At 34.8% G+C, this 19,406-nt stretch overlaps 1 protein-coding gene across 1 annotated transcript in view; it reads left to right on the top strand.

Moving 5' to 3' along the window:
- Positions 1 to 19,406, top strand: part of PEX7 (peroxisomal biogenesis factor 7) — a 71,732-nt gene that overhangs the window by 23,192 nt on the left and 29,134 nt on the right. Inside the window, exons 6-8 of the mRNA XM_054570021.1 lie at positions 2,364 to 2,470; positions 4,110 to 4,223; positions 5,684 to 5,739. Of these exons, the coding sequence (XP_054425996.1) occupies positions 2,364 to 2,470; positions 4,110 to 4,223; positions 5,684 to 5,739 (277 nt within the window). The remainder of the gene's footprint in view (positions 1 to 2,363; positions 2,471 to 4,109; positions 4,224 to 5,683; positions 5,740 to 19,406) is intronic.

Raw genomic sequence — 19,406 nt, forward strand, 5'->3', positions numbered from 1 at the left:
CTTACAGTAAAATTGGTTTTATTATATGTTGTTTTGTTAAAAATCGTGGAACTTATCTATGATGTTAAGTGAGGACTTACTGTACTTTGAAGGCTAAGAAATATCATGAAAGATCATTTTATCAAAGCCATTTAGAATTCTGAAACAAACTCCACTGCTTGGTGGCTAGACCATGCAGACAGTCATTATAATTAGCGCCTCTGAAGATATTTGAAGCTGTAATCTGTACCAGTTCTCAACAGTTTCCATTTGGCTCTTTCAAACTCATCATTCCTTCTCATCCCTATTATCTGCAGCTAGATCCAAAAATGTTAGTTACTCTCTTCTGTCGGAGTGATTTTCAATGTTTTGTAAAATAGTAGGAGAGTGTTTTTAAATAAATTTCTAAAAAAACCCACACAGAAAGTAAGAGCTCGTATTTATAGATCCATAAAAAGTAGTAAAAGTATTTCAAAAATACAGACTGAAGAGATGCACACCAAATCCATGATTGTGGCGGCCTCTGGCCGAGGAGACGGGGCCTGCGACTGGAAGTACAACAGAGGGTTCAGCATTATCTGCAATGTTTCATCATTTTATTTCTAAAATATCTGGGGCAAATATGAGAGAATGTTATATATGTGTTTGTATATGCGTGTGTATGATTAAATGTGTTTTCCCCAATTTATAGAATGAATAATACATACAGTAAAAGAATAGTTCCTCAAGAATCAGCCAACCCTGATTACAATACTTCTCTAGAACGTAGGAGGCACATTAGTGTAGCTGTAGAGACTCAGGCCGGGGAGCCAGGCAGCCTGGGCTCTGGTTCAGGTCCTGATTCCATTGCCTGCTCTCCTGAGTGGTTTATTTTAAATTCATGTGCTTCATTTTGTACATTACTACAAAAATTACTTTTTATATTATCAAAATTTCTACCTCAGTTGTTGTGATGTTTAAAATAAATTAACATGTTTACAATAAATTCCCAGACCAGCATCTGGCACATCGTAAGCACTCAATAAATATTAGCTTGTTATTCATGTTATTATTAACAGGAATGACTTCTAATCATGGGTATGTTTTCTTATCTTATATCTTTAAACCTTTTCTTCTTTCAGTTTTATGAGGAAGATATTTTATCATAGGTCTGAAAAAGAAGAATCAGGCTTGATTAAACATCAGTAGCTACCCAGTGGTTGAACTGGAGTAGAACCAAGCTCTCGAACTCCAAAGTCCTCATTCTTAACCTCTACCTTTCATTACCACCGACAGTTCTTATCTTTCTTGAGCAATGTCCAAGGAAATCAGAAAAAAAAATTGTCTAAATAGCTAAATTTAGCTAAATGATCTGATGTAGAATTTTAAATAGTATAGGAAAATATTTGTAGATAAGTAAAGAATAATGTAAAAACAGCACTTTTATATACCATATGTTAAAATGTCTACTCTGCTAGCAGCCATGCTAGGTGCTTAACAGAAACTTCATTACACTAAATTCTTGTACAACCCTGCAAATGAACATTCTTTTTTAGCAATGAGGAATCATTCTCAGAGATATATATTATATAACTGGTACAGGGTCGCACAACCACTAATGGAATTCAAGACCGTGACGGCTACCACGCCATAGCCCACATCCTTATCATCAAGATGAACTAGCTTTCTTCCGTGATCAGTTATTGTTTGTAATTTACTTTTGATGCAAATGTACATACTTATTCCTGGTTTTATTCATTTGGTCATTTTGTTGTTTCCTTCTAGTTTACAAAAATTCAAGATAAACATATAAAACATTACTTGGGGGTGACTTTGTGCAGCTAAGCAATGTAAACCAATTTTGTAATAATATAAAGTATAAATCTTAGATTTTTTTTTCCAACTTGTTCCTTTCCAAGGAGGAAAAAGTCCCTCTGGCTAGCTGATTAAACTGTGGTAAACATAAAAGCTGAAATTTAAAAATTCTTTGTTTTGGCTTGGTAGACTTTACCTATATTTAATAGTAAAATTGTTACTGTTTTGTTTCTTGTAGAATATGCTGGTACAGGGGACTGAGTTTATTAGAAGTGAGGATTTTTAGGGCCGTTTCCTGAAGCAAAATGCACCAGATGTGTGATTAGTCACCATTGTGCTTTTCTCAGTGTAGGATTCAGATTTTCCATATTTGAGTGGATCTAAAAAACATTGTCATGGTGCATTACTTTTTGTAGTTCATCACTTTTAGTAGTTCTTATTATTATAGTTAAAACGATATATATGTATATATGATTTACAGATGCCAATAACCTCTCAGTGTATTACCCATGATCTATCGTCATGAGTACATGTCACCGAGCACCCCAGGTGGTGTGATGGAATGTGATCAAGTCTTCCTCTTTCACCAGGTGATCAGACTCTGAGAATTTGGGACGTGAAGGCAGCAGGAGTCAGAATTGTGGTTCCTGCACATCAGGCAGAAATTTTGAGTTGTGACTGGTGTAAATACGATGAGGTACCCTGTCTGGCCCTGTCCTGATTTGCCAAGCCCTTCCTAATGCTGAAATGTTCTAGATTTTATTTTATCTTTATTTATGTGGACTTTATTAGTGTTTATGGACCATTAAGTTAAAATCAGTCCCTCTCATTTCTAATTGATGACTGTGAGTGACCTGCAATAGCATTAAACAGATTTAAGTGCACATAAAACAGGCAGAATAAGGAACAGAAATTCTCAAAGTTCAACAGTGCATCCTTACTGGTTTTTTTGGGAAACTGCTTTACAATTTATGCGGTATTTTTTTTCTCTATTGTTCTTAACCCTGCCAATTTGTGTCATCTTTTGCTTTCCATTCTTATTTACTTTGGTAAGCAGGCTGCTGAACTATTTGTAGACTGATTTTTAATTTAACAGTCCATCAATTCTTTGTATTTTCTGTTTATTTTCCCTATATGCCTAACCCAACTTCATTCTTCTTCTGAAGAGGGGACAGTGTCTATTTGTAGCTTTTTACAAAGCTTCATTTAACTACAGAAACTTATGAGTTAGAAATGTCAACGTATCAAATATGTGCTGGTATTTATCAATACATACATGCACACACACACACACATAAATATCTGAAGTGGTCTGTTGACTGTGATGAAGAGATAAAACTTAAGCCTTACTTTTTCCCCAGTTTTAAATTAATAAATGAAAACTAGGAGAACATTATATTGGCAGAGTTTTTTAAATAAAAAGAAATAAAATAGATTAAAAGAAAATACAGTACCTATTCAATAGCAATACTTGATCAAAATAAAAAATGTCAGTGCTGATAACTACAGTTCAATCTCTTGCATCATAATGAATTTTTCATATAGGAAAATGAAATTGTGAACTATATATTTGGAAATTCTAAAAAAAGATGCCAATGTACACTTGAGAGTGGTTTAAAATTTTTTTTGGAATCACTGAAACTTATCATTAAGTGAGCTTATACTGAAGCCCAACACATTCAGACAATGAATTATCACTCTGGGTAATGTGGGATGGGGCTGAGTGTGAACCCAACTGGGCCTATTCATCCAGGAACTCTGAACTCACTGGGGTCTGTGGACAGCAAAAGTCGTAAAACCCAACAGGAGGAGGCTTACCATTATTTGCATAGATTTTCAGATATGATTAGATACTACATTGAGACATGCCTGTAAGAATTAGGAATAATGATTGATTTAGATTTAGAAAAATATATAAAGATTTAATTTATACCCTTTGCTCTTTCAAATATTTATAAATTGGCAGGCCTTTTGCCTTTTAATGCCTGAAGAGAAAGGCTGGCTCATTTGTCAGATATAGTTTTTAATCCATTATGTACTTATTAATACTACTACTGAAGGTGGATTGGAAGGGAACTATGCCTTTTTCCATTGTGTGTAGTATTCCATCACATACATAAAGCATATGCAATTCCTTTTCTCTCAAGTCGTACTGACTTTTGCTTTTATGATCTATAGTTTGATTCCTTTCTATTTTTGTAATGTAACTTCTCAAGAATGATTCCTGGATTCTAATTAAATAATTATCAGGAAATAGTTACTGTTTCTAGTAGGAAGCCTGGACACTACTTACTTGAAAAGATGTCATGGTTAACTTATCTCTGCATTGTTTTCAGAATTTGCTGGTGACTGGAGCAGTTGATTGTAGTTTGAGAGGCTGGGACTTAAGGAATGTTCGACAACCAGTGTTTGAACTTCTTGGCCATACGTATGCTATCAGGAGAGTGAAGGTAAATTTTTATCTTTTCTTTTTATACGTAGAATAAAGTATAATCAAAATATAAATATAATCTATATATATAAAGGTGTTTATGGGTTTGGGTTATTGATTCTTTTTTGTGCATGCTTTTGTTACCCAATTAATGATAATGAACATTGAAAGCTAAAATTAGGTAAAATATATGAGTAATTATTGAATGAATTGGGACAAAGGAGCCAATTTGTACTTAGAATTAAATAAAAATGTTTTATTATTCTATTATCCCCAATCTAATATTCCTTTTAACTTTTTTAACTATAATAATTACTTTTAGTATTATATTCTTCATAATTTTCCATTTGCAGGAAGGTCTCTTTACATTGTTTTAACTCATATAAAGAAATGGTTAATTTTTTCTTTTCCCTAACATGATAATAAATATAAATTTCACAAACATTTGGGGTATAGAAAATTTTCCACTCTGTAAACAGCAGAGGATGAGATAACTTTTTTTGGCTGCTCCTAAGAAATTTGCCTGCTTATCAGAGCCGTAATCTAGTTTTCCTGCTTGTATTTAGGTAGGTTTTGCTAAGTCACTGTGGAAAACATCTTACTAAGTCACATCTCTGAATTTCCGTCTTCATTTTTTTATGTCAATATGGAAAAGTACCTTTTGATTTTTTCAATAAGATGTTATTTCTATTTCAAAACTTTTTAATTTCAATTAAATTAATATTTAAAATTGTATTGCCTTCAACTTAACATGAGACATTGTGCTCTGCTTTTTTTTTTTTAATGGCACACAGGTTTTAGTGGTTGAACATATTTTCTATTTTTTTCACAGTGCTTCTGAGAATGAAATAGGGTAATGTGAAAGTATTTTGCAAGCTGGAAACTTTGCAAATGTAGTTATTATGTGTATGTAACTAATAAAGTACTGGTAAGAAAAACACAACAGAAATGTAATTGCAAAGGGAAGCTTATGAAAATATGTTATTTATTACTTATGTAAAAGATACAGTCTTTAAATTTTCAGATTTTTGTCCTTCATATTATTTGTCATTAGCTAAGATAAATATATTTTACTTAACATTTAAATGTTTATTCGATACTTGTGCTTATAGCCATCATAATGTATATTAATGAAATTGGTGAGGTATAATAAGTTTATATTTTTACCACCAGATACTTAAATTCCCTATATTTCTAGGAGTCATTTTTAGATGGCCAACATGAAATTGTATTTAATTTTTCCAAAATACTTTGGGAGTATTTTATTATAAATAAGCTCTAAAAAAGCTTGAGCAATGACTTTGGAGAATGTAAAAACATAAATGCTTTGCCTTGAAGTACATAAGGTTCAGGAACGCATAATTTTAAGCGACAGCCCTGACCAGACTTGAATTTATTATAATGTGTTGGGAATGACCATGTGAAGTGACACGTTATAATTATTGTTGACTTCAAAAAATTTTTTGTTTTGTTTTGCAGTTTTCACCATTTCATGCTTCTGTACTGGCCTCTTGCTCCTATGACTTTACTGTAAGGTACAGTAGTTTTTTATTAAGTTTCATTGTGAAATACCAAGTAGCATTTGCATCATTGCAATTTTTAGGGAAGCTGATGTATTTATCTTACTGATATGAAAAAATGTGAGCTGGACACATTTGAAAATTTGCCACTGGTTTGTGTGAGTTCTTAATGGTATTTATTTTAATTCCTATTGATTGCATATATAGCCAATGCACTTACTTTCCTTTTTTCTGCTCTCCCTGCTCCATCAAATTTTGAGTTGTTTTATTTATATTTTGTTAGAACATATAACATACAGCACTCTCATGTGATGTATTATTTTTCTACTCTTATTTCTACCTTTGTTTTGCTTTTAGATATGTAAGTAAATATCTTAAATGCTCATCATCAATTTTTTTCCTGAAATTTTCCCATTATCTCTCGGTTTGGTGAAGTTTTTCTTCTAGTAGATTCCCTAAGACAGGCTGATGATTAAGCCTGTGCATGTTTAAAACTGTTTCTCTGTATCCTCACTACTTGAAGGGATAGCCTAACTGAATATAAACTTCTAAATTTATATTTTTTTTTCTGTAGTGTTTTGAAAATGCTACCTCATTTTTGCCTTGTTTTATACGGTTTTTGAGAATTTTGATGACAGTTAATGCTCTTAAGTTACCAAATAACTTAATGTAAGTTATTTGAACCTTTTTTCTGGGGACTCTGTTACAGTGCCATTTGCATACTACAGGTCAGAGAGTTCAGTGGGTTCTTTCATTTCCAGAAAGCTTTTTAGGATTATAATTTGAAATATGAGTTCTCTTACATTATTTTCTCTTTTGCAGACTCTAATTTTACATAAATTGAATCTCTTTTACCTGTCTTCTATATCAAGTGCTTTCTCTCTGTTTCACTTTTTTATCTCATTTTCATTCTTTTGTTTTTCTGCTGTCTTTTTTTTTCATGTAAATGTATTCTTCGGGCACTATGTAATTTTGTCTTCATTTCTAGTATGATTTTGCCTTTTTCTTCTATTCCTTTCTTGTCTTCATTCAGTTATATTTCACTTTCTGTTGTGTTTCTACTTCTTTTCTTTGCTTTTGAATTTCCAATTGTAAGGGGAAAACTCTATTTTTGTCCTCCACTGCCAGTATTTCTGAGACCAAGTGTATGTGGAGATTTCCCATACCAAGCAATTCTCCAGTTTTTGGCAGACTTCAACTGGATATCCTACGAATTCAACTCATTTTGGATATCTACCTGGAGATAACATCAGATCCTACAGGTTAAGGGCTCAGTTCCACAAGACTGCCCCACTTCAGATGCCAATGGCAGGTTCATGTTGTCTCTTGTACTTCTGACCTACCAATTGTATTCTTCTGTTCACTTCAGTTTCACCTAAACTACCCTCAATGTCCTCAGAGGCTTGCCGCTGGAACATGGGAGATAGCTTATTGGCATTCTGTTTTTCTTTTTCTTTTTACATGTAATTAGAAGTTTGGATATGTCGAAGGCCTGAGTTTTATAGAGTTTTAATTTTTCTTTTTGTTGACCTCATTGCCTCAACTACCCAGAATTCCTTCTCCTTTACTTCTGAGTCAGTATTTGATATGGGAGAAGCTATATAACTTTGTTTGTGTAGACTACTAATAGAATAAACTACAATGCCTTGAGAGAAATTACATGCCCTAACTTTTTTCTTTTTTTCGACTGATCTAATAGAAGCAGGGAGAGAAACCAGTAAATAATCACAATGAGACTTCCAGCTCTCAATTAAAGTGATACCATAACCAGCTTTTATTTTTTTATTACTCTATATAAAATAGGAAAGAGTGATTATAGAATTTTTAGCATGGGAGTCAAAGAATGGTAATATGGCAGAAAAGAAAAAACGTCAACAGCAGTTCTCCACCCCAAGTATTTCCATACTGAAACTTTGAAGCTAAATCATTGGCAAGAGGTTAGAGCTATAAATGTGGATTTGAAAGACATTAAATTGCTGATAATTCGTTCTGTAAAAGTGAATATGTCATCAGTAGAAATTAGGCTTTTCCATGGGATTTTGAGGAAAGCATTCCAAGCACCTATGGGGGACTCAGCTCGCGAAGTCCCCCAATTCGCTGAGGATGCAAGAAAGAGTCGCTCTAGACACTGTTTGCCTGTCAAGAAAAGGGGAAGGCAGTTCCCTCTCAAGGAGAATGCCTCAAGCCCCTGTGCTCAACGGCTTTTATTAAGAGGGTTACAAGCCGGGGATAGGTAACAGGAATGTACAGGGAATCTAATTACATCAGTAACTTAAGTTTACAGAGAATAGGCGATGTTTAAAGAAGACAATGGCAGGAATACACCGCATTGCTTGGGTCCGAGATGAGTAAACATTATGGTACCAGATAGGATTTGGGTCAGGGTCCAGGAATTTTGTAAATTTCCTTCCCAGCCTTGAGCTGGTTACCTGGTATAAGATCAACAGGGCTTGAGGGAGAAACAAAGCGTGCTTCAAGGAGTGTAATTTACTTCCAGGCCTGATTTCCCCCAGGGGCCCTCGGAGTTATTACTGGGTCCTGACTATCAATTGCATTACCAGTGTTCTGGCCAAGTCTTGTGGGTCCTCTCCCAGGCCCCAGCTTGCCCGGGACTACAGTCCCCAATACCTCTCAAAGTGGCCCCCTATAAGGACCCACACATGGGAAGCTGTGGTGTGACAAGGTGGTTTATTCAAGTGGAAATAGAAGCTGCCCCCTGGGTTTTCAGCGTCCCATCTCCCCCCATTCCACCATGCAAAAAGTCCAACCATGTCTTCAGCAAGGCCAAAACAAAAGCCGGTGTGCAGAGTTTCTGTTTCATAATAAAGCTTAGTTCTTTTGGAGCTCATGCAGTCTGCCACGGGCCCCAGCAGCTGCTAGACCCACATGGTCACGTTTATATTAGCTTAGACTTGTAATGGACCGGGTGCTTTTTCAAAAGAACCAATCAACTTCCCAAGCTTTCACAGGTTTTGGTAGGTTTATACCTGCTAGTCAGCCTGACAGGCTATAAGGCACAGCACCTCCCTCTGTACCCTCCAACAATCCAGGACCAGAGTGGGGAAGAGAGGGGTGTTAATCCCCTTTGCAGAGAAATGGGGTGTGAAGCTGTAGCTTTATGGTGAAGGAAACAGGTTTGTGCTCCCCAGTTTATTAAGCTTGATGTCTAATTCCCTTTGCTCTCTTTCCTTTATTAACATCTGTCTAACTATCTATGGCAACAAATAAATCAAAGGGACATAAGTTTAGGGAAAAAGCAAAAAGACTATCTTTTTGAGGAAAGAATTAACATTGGATGGGAGAATGGAACAGCCTACCTAAAATAGGAGGAGACCCCAGAGCATTCAGTGTGTCACAGAAACTGGAGGAAAGGATTTCAACCACATGCAGATGGCTAGTGTCAGATCTTCCACGTAGCAGTTCCTCCAGATAGGCTGCGTAGAATGAAGAGGGAACTTCGTGGGTTTTTAAAATTTTTTATTTTAACATTATATTTTTTAAATTTATGAATCACGTTTATTCTATTACAGTTGTCTCAATTTTCCCCCCTTTATTCCCCTCCACCCATCCCACCCCCACCCCCTGCTCAGTCAGTCCCCACTCTGTTGTCCACGTCCGTGGGTCATTCATACATGTTCTTTGTCTAGTTCCTTCCCCTTCTTTCCACCATTGTCCTATGAAGAGGGAACTTTGTATCACCTCTTTACAAAGTGTCACTGCGGGCTCAAAAGGGATTTCGGATATAGAATCTAGTCCTTGGATTTCACAGACCTTCTGGTGATCATGAGAGACTTGTCCAACTGAGATGGGTCACTGATCTTTTGTTGATCTTATTTTTAGTATCCTTAACAGTTTTAATTGAGTATTTCTGATTTTTGGAGCCCATTGATCAAGGGACATCTTAAATCCATTTCACTGTTGTTTTTTTTTTACTGATTAAAGGGGGAGATCTAGTGACAATCTGTATTTTCTTTTCAGAATTGTCATTATTTTCTTAACCCTAATGACCACTCCCTGTTTTATCTGTACACTTTAGTATCCCTCAACACTGAGTTAGGAAATGCCATACCTTTGTAAATGTAGATTTGTCTCAGGAAAATTTGTCTCAGAAGACTGGACTTCTGAATCTGGACTACACTACTCTAAAATCTTATAGGTACCTAACTATGTTCACAAATTATCACAATTTATGGCTCACAGTCTTATTTTTTTCTCCACTTTTAAGTATTTGCCTTTGCTTCTGTCCTGACTTTTGAGAGGACTGCAGACAGGGAAGAGATGTGTAATGCTTCTGAGAAGAGAAATGGCTTAGGTCATGGTTCTGTGGTTCCTTGGCATGCTACAAGATGAAAGTGTTATAGCTGTGTTTATAAACATTTGGAAAAACAAATTATAACTAAATAGTAAGAGATTAATATATAGTTGAAAAAGACATTCTAATAAGCAATTTTAATGTATAGTTTAGAGTCCAGGTTTTTTAATATGTAAAACATAATTAGTAATATCTGTCCTCATAAGCTCATAAAGTGATTATAAAATTATAAGATTATGTAAGAGGACATACTTTAAAGTACAGTGCTAATTTTTCACTGTTCCCAACCTTTGCTTCTATTCTCAACCCTATTTCCTACACTTTCAGTAAAAGACCTTATTTTTCTCTTAAAAAACAATTGTAGGGCTCAAGCTCAAATTACCTCAATTTCTGTCCTAGGCCTGAAAATTTATCTAAACCTTTACCGCTGTATCTGTATCCATTTCTCCTTTGCTACCCTTGGACATGGATGTTCTTCATCCCATTCACTTCTGTTTCCTTTACTCTGTGGAATTACCTCTTCTTCCTCCTCTGTCATCAGTCTCCAAGTCTCTCTTGGCTTTCGGCCTGTAATTTTTTTTCTTTTTCCTGTATTTTCCTTTAACTGCTCTCTTACATATTTCTTTCCTCCCTAGCCAAGCTTTTAGTGTCCCTTACACTTCCATTCACCAGGGCCATTTTAAGGCCATCACAGTCCCAGGATGTTCTGCTCAGAAGGCCTTACTCCATACCATTTGAATCTGTAAAATGGATCCGCATCACTGCTTAAATGGGGCTAATTATGTTGATAAGATTTTTATACTTTTGCTTTTGAAGTGACCTGGCAATGGGTGACTCACTTTTAATTCATTATGATTGCCTGGCAATCATGCTTATTTAGGAATTTTTGTGAAATTGAAATATTTAATCTAGAAATTTTTCCCAGATGGAATGAAGTATGTTAATATGAAATTTGTAAACTAATATTGTTAATTTATATACATTTAATTGAAAATTAATTTTGATTTTTCAGCTCTTAGGCATTTCTGTAGGCCCCGGAACCTTATAGTCCTAGGTACTTAGGGCTCCAAGTCCATTTACTCCTAAATGTACAACTCGCTTCATCTCCGACTTCTTTACTGAAACTCCTCTGGCAAAGCCTCCACTGACCCCATGATAGCAGATCCAGCCAATTGTCAGCACTTGTCGTACTGGACCTTGCTACTGCTATGTTTTACACTGTAGATCAAATCTTCCTTCTTGAAACTCCCTATCCCAGCCATTCCATCTTTTTCATCTTCGTTTTTCTCATTCTCTTTGACTTCATGCTTCATCGTGGAATCTCCTTCTCTTCCCCTTAAACTTGATAGTCTTTGGCTTAGTACTCTTTGACATATCCATTCTCATGGTAATTCCCTACCTCCTTTTATTCTGGCTCTGACCTCTCTTGAGAGGGTTAGGCCTGCATGTTCAGCTGTGTGCTGGCCATAGGCACCTGAGTGTCCAGACAGGCGTCTCATGCTGAACTTCAATTCTTCCCTTCCTTTCCTCTGCTAAACTTACGTATTTATCTATATTTTTTGTCTCAGTTAATTGGAATATTATTTCTAGTCAAGCCTGAAGCCAGAAATTCTTTTTCTGCAAAATTGGTAAACATTTTCCCAATATGAAGTAGAGTAAAACTGAAATCAAATTGCTTCACAGGCAAAATAACTGTGTATTTCAGTATAGGATTATCCAAGACTTTCATATGAAAAGAAAATGGAAAAGGAAAACAAAATCATTTTTAAAAGGTTTTTTAATATATTTTTGAATATATGTATTATATGTATACATATTTGTAACTCTCAAAATGTGTTGCGAATATGGCTTCAATTGTACCAATGCCTTCTGTGAGTTTAGTCTCTCATTATTTGTGTGTGGTGACCACTCATTGGAAAGGTCAGACAAAGTTGCATTTTGGGTGGATTTTTAACCCATGTGATATGAGTTAAATTAATCCTTTAAAGAAATTTAAATCTCTTTGGATTGATGATATCTTTAGTGCCAGAAAAGCCGTTTTAACAAAAAGATTTAAGGCATATGACCAGCAGTAACTTTCATTTTTAGTACTGATAATTATGCAGATATGACCTGTAGGTTTTGGATGACTAGTTTTTGTAATATAGCTCTTCAAATATGTTTTCACTTGATCATTTCTATATTTTGTTTAGTTTTGTAAACTTTTAAAATTTTATTTGAATATACTTCATATGGTGGGAATTATATAAAACTGATGATGTGATGATATTTTAGCATTATGAAATGTTTCATTTTTTTTGTTTTATGTGGATATATTATCATATCTAATAGAGAAAAAGCTTTAAGTTCTTTAGCTGTATATAGCTCATTATGTTTCAGTAAATAAGTAGTAAGTGTTCTGTGTTATGTATAACTGCCCTGAGGAACTGCGGCCCCCAGAAAGTTTTACCTTACAGGTTTTTTTCTTTCACTTCTTACCTTCTCCCTATACTGCTTCACTTCCAGCAGTCATGTTATTCTGCTTTTGTGGGTATAATTTTTAATCTGTTCACTTAATAAAAGTTAAGACTTAAAAATAACCATTTATCACATATACACACTTTTGTATATTTTTGGGCTCTCTACTTGAGTTATTATTCCTCCCAAAAGCCATATTCCTAAAAACGTGCAATGTTACTATAGTAAATATATATTAAATGATCTATTATAAACTGAATAATATAACTAGTTATTAAAATACTGCATTAGATTCCCAAGTTATATGTGGGATATATTCCTGGGAAAGAAAACAATATTGTTTAAGTTGAAATTATATAACTTTAAGGTTTTGGGGGGAGAGATTAGACAACCTAGGACCAAGACTTGGTAACTATTTCATTCAAAAAAGAATATTTAAGTGCAAGATACAATAGAATAGGTTTTTTCTAAATATCTACTCAAAAATTTTAATTTAATGAAATTCCAGATAACAAGGAGGTGAGAGAGAAGTAAAAAGTGCGGGTAGGATTATCTAGAATCAACCTGTCCTGCCCCATGCCTTGCCTTCTGGAGGCACCTAGGAAAGTTCTGTGGGTTAGACCATTGCGTGGTGGGGTGAGCATATGGACCTTTGCATCAATCAGACTTGTGTGAAAAGCCGGCTCCTCCATTTACTAGTTGTGAAATACAGGAAATGACATGTGTCTTTTGGAGATGTTCAGAGGGTTAAATGAAAGTATCTGTAAGTGCTCTTGGCACATAATAAGTGCTCAAATAAATAGAAGATACTTTAAAATGAGAATATTAATATTAATAACTTTCAAAATTTAAAACCTAAGTACCATAGAGCAAGTTAAGACAGTCATTATTTGTGCCTTACCTGGCATAACTATAATACGATAATTATGTTGCTTACAACCACTAAGGAGCTTTGTGAATCAGAGTTCCTATTGCATTGTCAAGGTGAGGTGGAGGAAGTGTGCCTTGTGAATGCGGTATAGCGTGAACCAGAATAGTGGATATTCTATACAAAGTTGAATGTATGTATGGGTCTATTTATTCAAACCCAGAACCACGTGACCACTTCTACTTCAATTCAACCTGTACTTTTTCTAAATGATTATATGTTATCTTTAGATTTGTTAAAAATTATTTTAACAAGTAAGGCAGCATAATGTAATAGAAAAAGAGATATAGTTAAAAGTCTTGAATTTGCTAGTACTCACTAGTGTTATACTAGTATCTCATAAAGTCAGTTAATCTCCCTGAGCTGTTGTTTCCTTACTTGTAAGACATATTGTAAGATTTAAAGATTAATGGGTGCAAAGCTATTCACGTAGTGCCTGGCCCATTGCAAGCACTCAGTAAATTTTAGTTTCCTTCTTTTTTTCATTCAACATGTATGTTCCTCAAACTTTATACTTAGTACCGTATTCCTATAAATGTATGCTCTTGATGATGTTTGCAATTTATTTTTAAATGGTTCAGCAAAAATATTTTATGTGTATATGTATAGAGAGAGAAGGATAAAGGAAATATGGCAAAGTTTTAACAATTGGTAAATCTAGATGAAGAGTGTATGGGTGTTCATCATATGATTCTTTGAATATTTCTGTGGATTAGTAATTTTCAAAATAGAAACATTTGAGGAAAAAAAGTAGGCTGTATTTGCTCTGTAAAATAAAACACTGAAAACATTTCTAATACCTTCTAATAAATGTGATATTTAATATGTTGTTTAATTGTAAAATAAGAAATAGCTTTATTTCATTGCATAAGCAGGAAAATGGTCTTTAATCAAATTGTAGTAAACATAGAATCTTTACAAAGCAACAGATACAGAAATACCTTTTATCATTGTCCCATTTACTCTAGTGGGATTTGCCTTTATATACTAAGTGTCTTAACTTTGGTGTGGTTGATGGACTTTTTTGATCCTTATGTTTATTAACACAGAGATTTACATGAGCAGATACTTCTCTTTCTTCCCCTAACCCATAAAAAAAGGTCAAGCAAAGTAAACAGATAGTATAGCTGAATATGTACTCTGTCTTAAACCTTTCATTTCGGCTTTACCTAGTCCTCCTTACCTACAGAAAAAAAAGGTCAGTAAAAGTAAATAGATAAGAAATGTGGCTGAAGGTAAGCTCATATGCAATTTCAAATGATCATTTTACCTCATCTTTTAAGATAGTTATTTTTAATTCCTTTACATTTGTTTGTCAAATCACAAGAAATTATGCGGCTAATGATATGATACTAATTAATATTTGCAGGAACTATAATGATCAAAAACTGACTTAATGTTCTGTGCCTTTCAGACGTCTAAGATATAAATGTCTTTGTAACTCTTACCATGTATTTTTGCTTTGTGGCAGAGTTCACCAGACTTCACCACTGATATTATGAAAACATCCTTTTTAAAAAATATTAGTTATAGTTTTTAGAGAGAGGGGAAGAGAAAAAAACAGAGATAGAGAGAGAAACATCAATAGATTGCAAGACCCCAAACTGGGGATGTGGCCTGCGACCCAGGCATGTTGCCCTGATAAGAAATCAAACTGGAGACCCTTTGGTTCCACACCTGCCAGGATTATGAAAGCATCTTAAGTAGTAGTCTTTAGTTTTCTTTTTAAGAATGAGAATATTTGCATCCACATATTTGTTTAATTCTTACGAGGATATTTTGGTACTGAATATATTTTGCCTTAATAATTATGCGTATTGCCTGATTGCAGAGTAGGACTTGTCTGTTTCATTATTTTTTCCTTAGCATCTGGGACATGGATATTCAAAATACATTACTTATAAATGTAAATGAATTTAAATTATATATAAAAATTGTGATACCCTTTGGTCACTGACTGTAAAAGCCTAAAAATGATTATATTTTAATATGGTTTTCACTTTGTGTTCAAAGTAGTCATTAATAAAACTGAATTTAAAGTGGAAAGTCCTGTTGGGATAAAAAAATGGTATTTTTGAAGGAGAAAATTTGCTGTTCTATTGTTTAAGTCAGTACTGACTTGACTGCAGCATTTTACTATTTAACAAATTTGGAACCATTGGATTGGTAGCCTGATTGTTAATTAAAGTTACAGATAGATATTTTTTTCCTACAACTAATTGTATTATGTGATTTATGGATAAATCTATGAGTTTCTATGAGTTTATAGATCTATGAGTTTCATATATCTAATGGTTAAGATATTTCTATCTATGAGGCAGTAACTTCTCTAAGTTTGTTGATTTTTTTTATTACATGTCTTAAAAGAGTTTTTCCACTTGACTTATTTAAATAAGAAAATTCTTGTGATGATTATTGTCATACTGGAAAGATCTTTTGATGAAGTGAAGCATAATTTTGCAAGTCAACTGCCTGCTGAAAAATGAAAATAATTTCCTATAAAATGAAACAATATACATTAATTAGAAAGAAACTTATAAGATATTTGATTTTAAGTACCTTGATTTATAATTGCAGAACATTTTCAGAATTCTGTAGTGCTAACAGTGTTCTTTAAGAATCAAACCATATCTGTGTCTAATTCACAACCTAATGCAAGCACATGAAGAAATATCTAAAAGGAGTAAGGAATGTTAATAAGACTTAGGTTAATGCAGTATAAGTAACTGCTTTAAACTTTGAATTGTGCTGATTAGTCCCAACAGAAAATTTATGGAGTTTGTCAGTTACTTTGCAGTATAATTTTTTAAAAATTCTGTTGTGCATTTTCAACAAGGTTTTTCAACTGTGGATTTTGTTGTATGACTTTTCTAATGTAGATACTGCTTTGCCTCATCTTCCATAGTAGGAAGTAAGAAGGTAATATCTGCAAATGAACGTAATCAATGAATTCTCAGAGCATATTATTTAGAAATATAGAGTAAAAAATCAAAAGAAACATCTTAAAGAATTTAAAGTGATTGCCTTGGAGGTGAAAGATGGCGTGGTGCAGCACAAAGCTGCTGTTCTTTGTTATTAGACTAGTGAGCCTTGTAGAATTAGTGGACTTCGATCTGTGCCTTAGTAGTTTTTAAGAAGCAGAGCCTCAATGTTTCCCAATCCTAGTTATTTGCACACATAGTGAACCTATTTATTCAGATCAACTGGGTGTTACCTGTCAGTTGTTAACAATTTACTTTGTACCCTAAGAACTAAGGGATAAATACTTCACCATTGAGGTCTGTCCCAAAACCCCCACCTAGACTGTGACGACACTAAATAAATAGTTTAATATCAAATTCTTCAAGATTTAACCTAATGAATGAACCATACAGAAAATAAAAACAATTAATTATTAATCTGTTTTCATCTTAAATAAAATTCAGCAGTGTCCCTTACCTTTCCCGACTGTATCTTATAGGACGTGTGCACATGCACGTGCGCACACTAGCGTGCGAAACAAAACCCCTCTTGAGCGAGCTTAAATGAAAAAGGGGAGAGCATTATGCTAAGTGAAATAAGCCAGCCGGTGAAAGACACATACCATATGATCGCACCTATAAGTGGAATCTATTCAGCAAAATAAACTAAGGAACAAAATAAACCAGAGGTCTGGAAACATGGAGCAGACTGCAAGTGGCCAGAGGGGTTGGGGAAAGAGGACGATGGTGGAAAGGAGAAGGGACTAGACAAAGAACATGTATGAATGACCCATAGACATGGACAACAGAGTGGGGATTGACTGTGGGGAGAGAGGGGCAAAGAAGAAAAAACTGAGACAACTGTAATAGAATAAACATGATTTTAAAAAAATATGAGAGAAATGTTATTAAGGTATATTTTTCTCATGAGGAAATAAACGGGGAGAAAACAAACAAACAAAAAGTTTATCCAAGTTAAAAAAAGAAAAAGGGGAAATGTTTCTCGGGTTGTGTATGGGCTTCCTCTGCCCCCGGGCAGTGTGGCAGCTCCTGAGGAAGGCACTGAAAGGACTTTACTCTAAGCCCCTGCTCCATCCTGCCTCCTCTTTCTGCAGACTGGTTTTCTTCATTTCCCTCTAAGCTTTCATGGCCAGTCACCAGAAAGGTAGCAGACTTATTTAGTCTGCTCTGCGTCTGTTTTTCTTTCTCCACCTTTGTCACGTCTGGCTTCTTCTCCCCTGCACTCCCACCACTGTATCCGTGCTCCGATGGGGAGAGAGTTGTTAAATAAGAGGTCCTTGTATGCTGTGCCGACATCCTACGACCTGACACCCTGAGTGGGTTTATGCATAAATGCTCAGCTGCAGAGGTGAGGACATTAAGTATGTCATGGTGATGTCGCTAATCAAGACCAAAGCACAGCCATGCAGCTGCTGTAAGTTTAATGTTCTTCAACATTTAGGTGTGGAATGAAGTTATACTGCAGCCTCATCTGATCCCGTTATCATCTGAACTTCTGTGAAATGATCTTTTGCTTTAGGTAGTTATGTTTTGGTGCCAGTTACAATTCAGATTTATATAGGCTGTTCTTATTCCTGAGATAATGATGCTAGTTCATGAGTAGAGTTCTTACCATTTTTATTTTTTAATCAAATATTTGTTTGAAACTTTATTGAAAAATCATTTCATGGTTCTTCATTTTGTGCCAGTAAGCAGTAAACAAACTCTATGGGAGCTTTTCTTTTTTACTTCATCTCTTTTTGTTGAGGTGTGACATTCCTCAGACAGTCATCCTGCATCCCTGTGGATTGCAGCCACAAATTCCCCCTGAACAAGCCTTCCATCAACTAATGGTTTTCTTTAATTTGTCAGAGTACTCTAGGCTTTGTATTATGTGGTTCCTGGACTTAATGTTTATTAAGTAACTTTGCAATGAAGTAGGGTCAGTCCCTCTATAATACTGATCTAATTAAAGTTTTAATTGAAATATTAGAAATAATCATTTTTTTGGAGAAGCTTAAGTCTAGAATTTTATTATAGTTAACCTTGAAAGTTTGTAAATATGGTATGGTTTCTGATATTTGCCCTTGAGTGTTCCAAGTCATCATTGAATTGTTCAATAATTCTTCAAAATTAATCATATATTCTGTGTTTAGCAGACAAGTAGTGTTTTTCTGCTTTAAACTTTGTATTATTACCAGCTACAAACAAACAAACAAAAAACTCCCAGATAACTCTCCAACTCAATCATGCAAACAAATGAGCATTAGCACTCAATAAATATTTTTGAGTTAATGAAAGTTTAGCTCTTTACAAAATTTTGCTTTTCTACAATTTCTATTCTTATTCCTCCCTAAAAGCAGTACAGATGATAAAATAATAAGCCCATGATTCCATATGTTCTATTCAGTGGGTATTTGCTTTTAAAGGATGGGAATCTCTGAGGTTAAAAAAGCTGATCAGTTGAGCGCCACCGAAGTTAGGAGGAGATGGCAAAGTAGATGAGAGGATGCCGTAAGTGCATTTAAAAAAAATTTGAGAAGAGAGAAAGGATGATTTCTGAACTCTTGCCACAGGAGTGCAGATTTATTCTACTCATAATTTCCTTAGGGTATTGGTTTTGAATGTAAGTTGGCAGACTAATGGAATCTTGGCATGGACTTCGGCTTATGGAATTTTCTATGTAGTTTGAAGAGTCTGGGGGAAACCTGCCTTAGTCCAGGTCCAAACTTTCAGGTTGTTAATCAAAACTACCTGAGGATTCCCATACCCTGCCAGTCTATATTCCAGGTTCCCTGGCATGGCCCAGGGGTAGAGAAAAAGTGAATGGCAGCATCTTTCAGTAGAAGAAGTGCTGGACATGATGCCAGTAGAGGCTGTGCTTTAGGGCTGCCATTTATTAGCTATGTTACCACAGGTTGCTTAATTGCCTTGAGCATATTCTCCTCCTCTCTGAAATGAGAATGATTACAGTAGCCCCCCCCCAACCAGTGAGGATACATTTCAAGACCCCCAGTGGATCTGT

Source organism: Pteronotus mesoamericanus, unplaced genomic scaffold (genome assembly GCF_021234165.1).
Source record: "Pteronotus mesoamericanus isolate MK-2021 breed Mesoamerican mustached bat unplaced genomic scaffold, CSHL_Meso_final contig_20, whole genome shotgun sequence".
Classification (NCBI taxonomy): domain Eukaryota; kingdom Metazoa; phylum Chordata; class Mammalia; order Chiroptera; family Mormoopidae; genus Pteronotus; species Pteronotus mesoamericanus.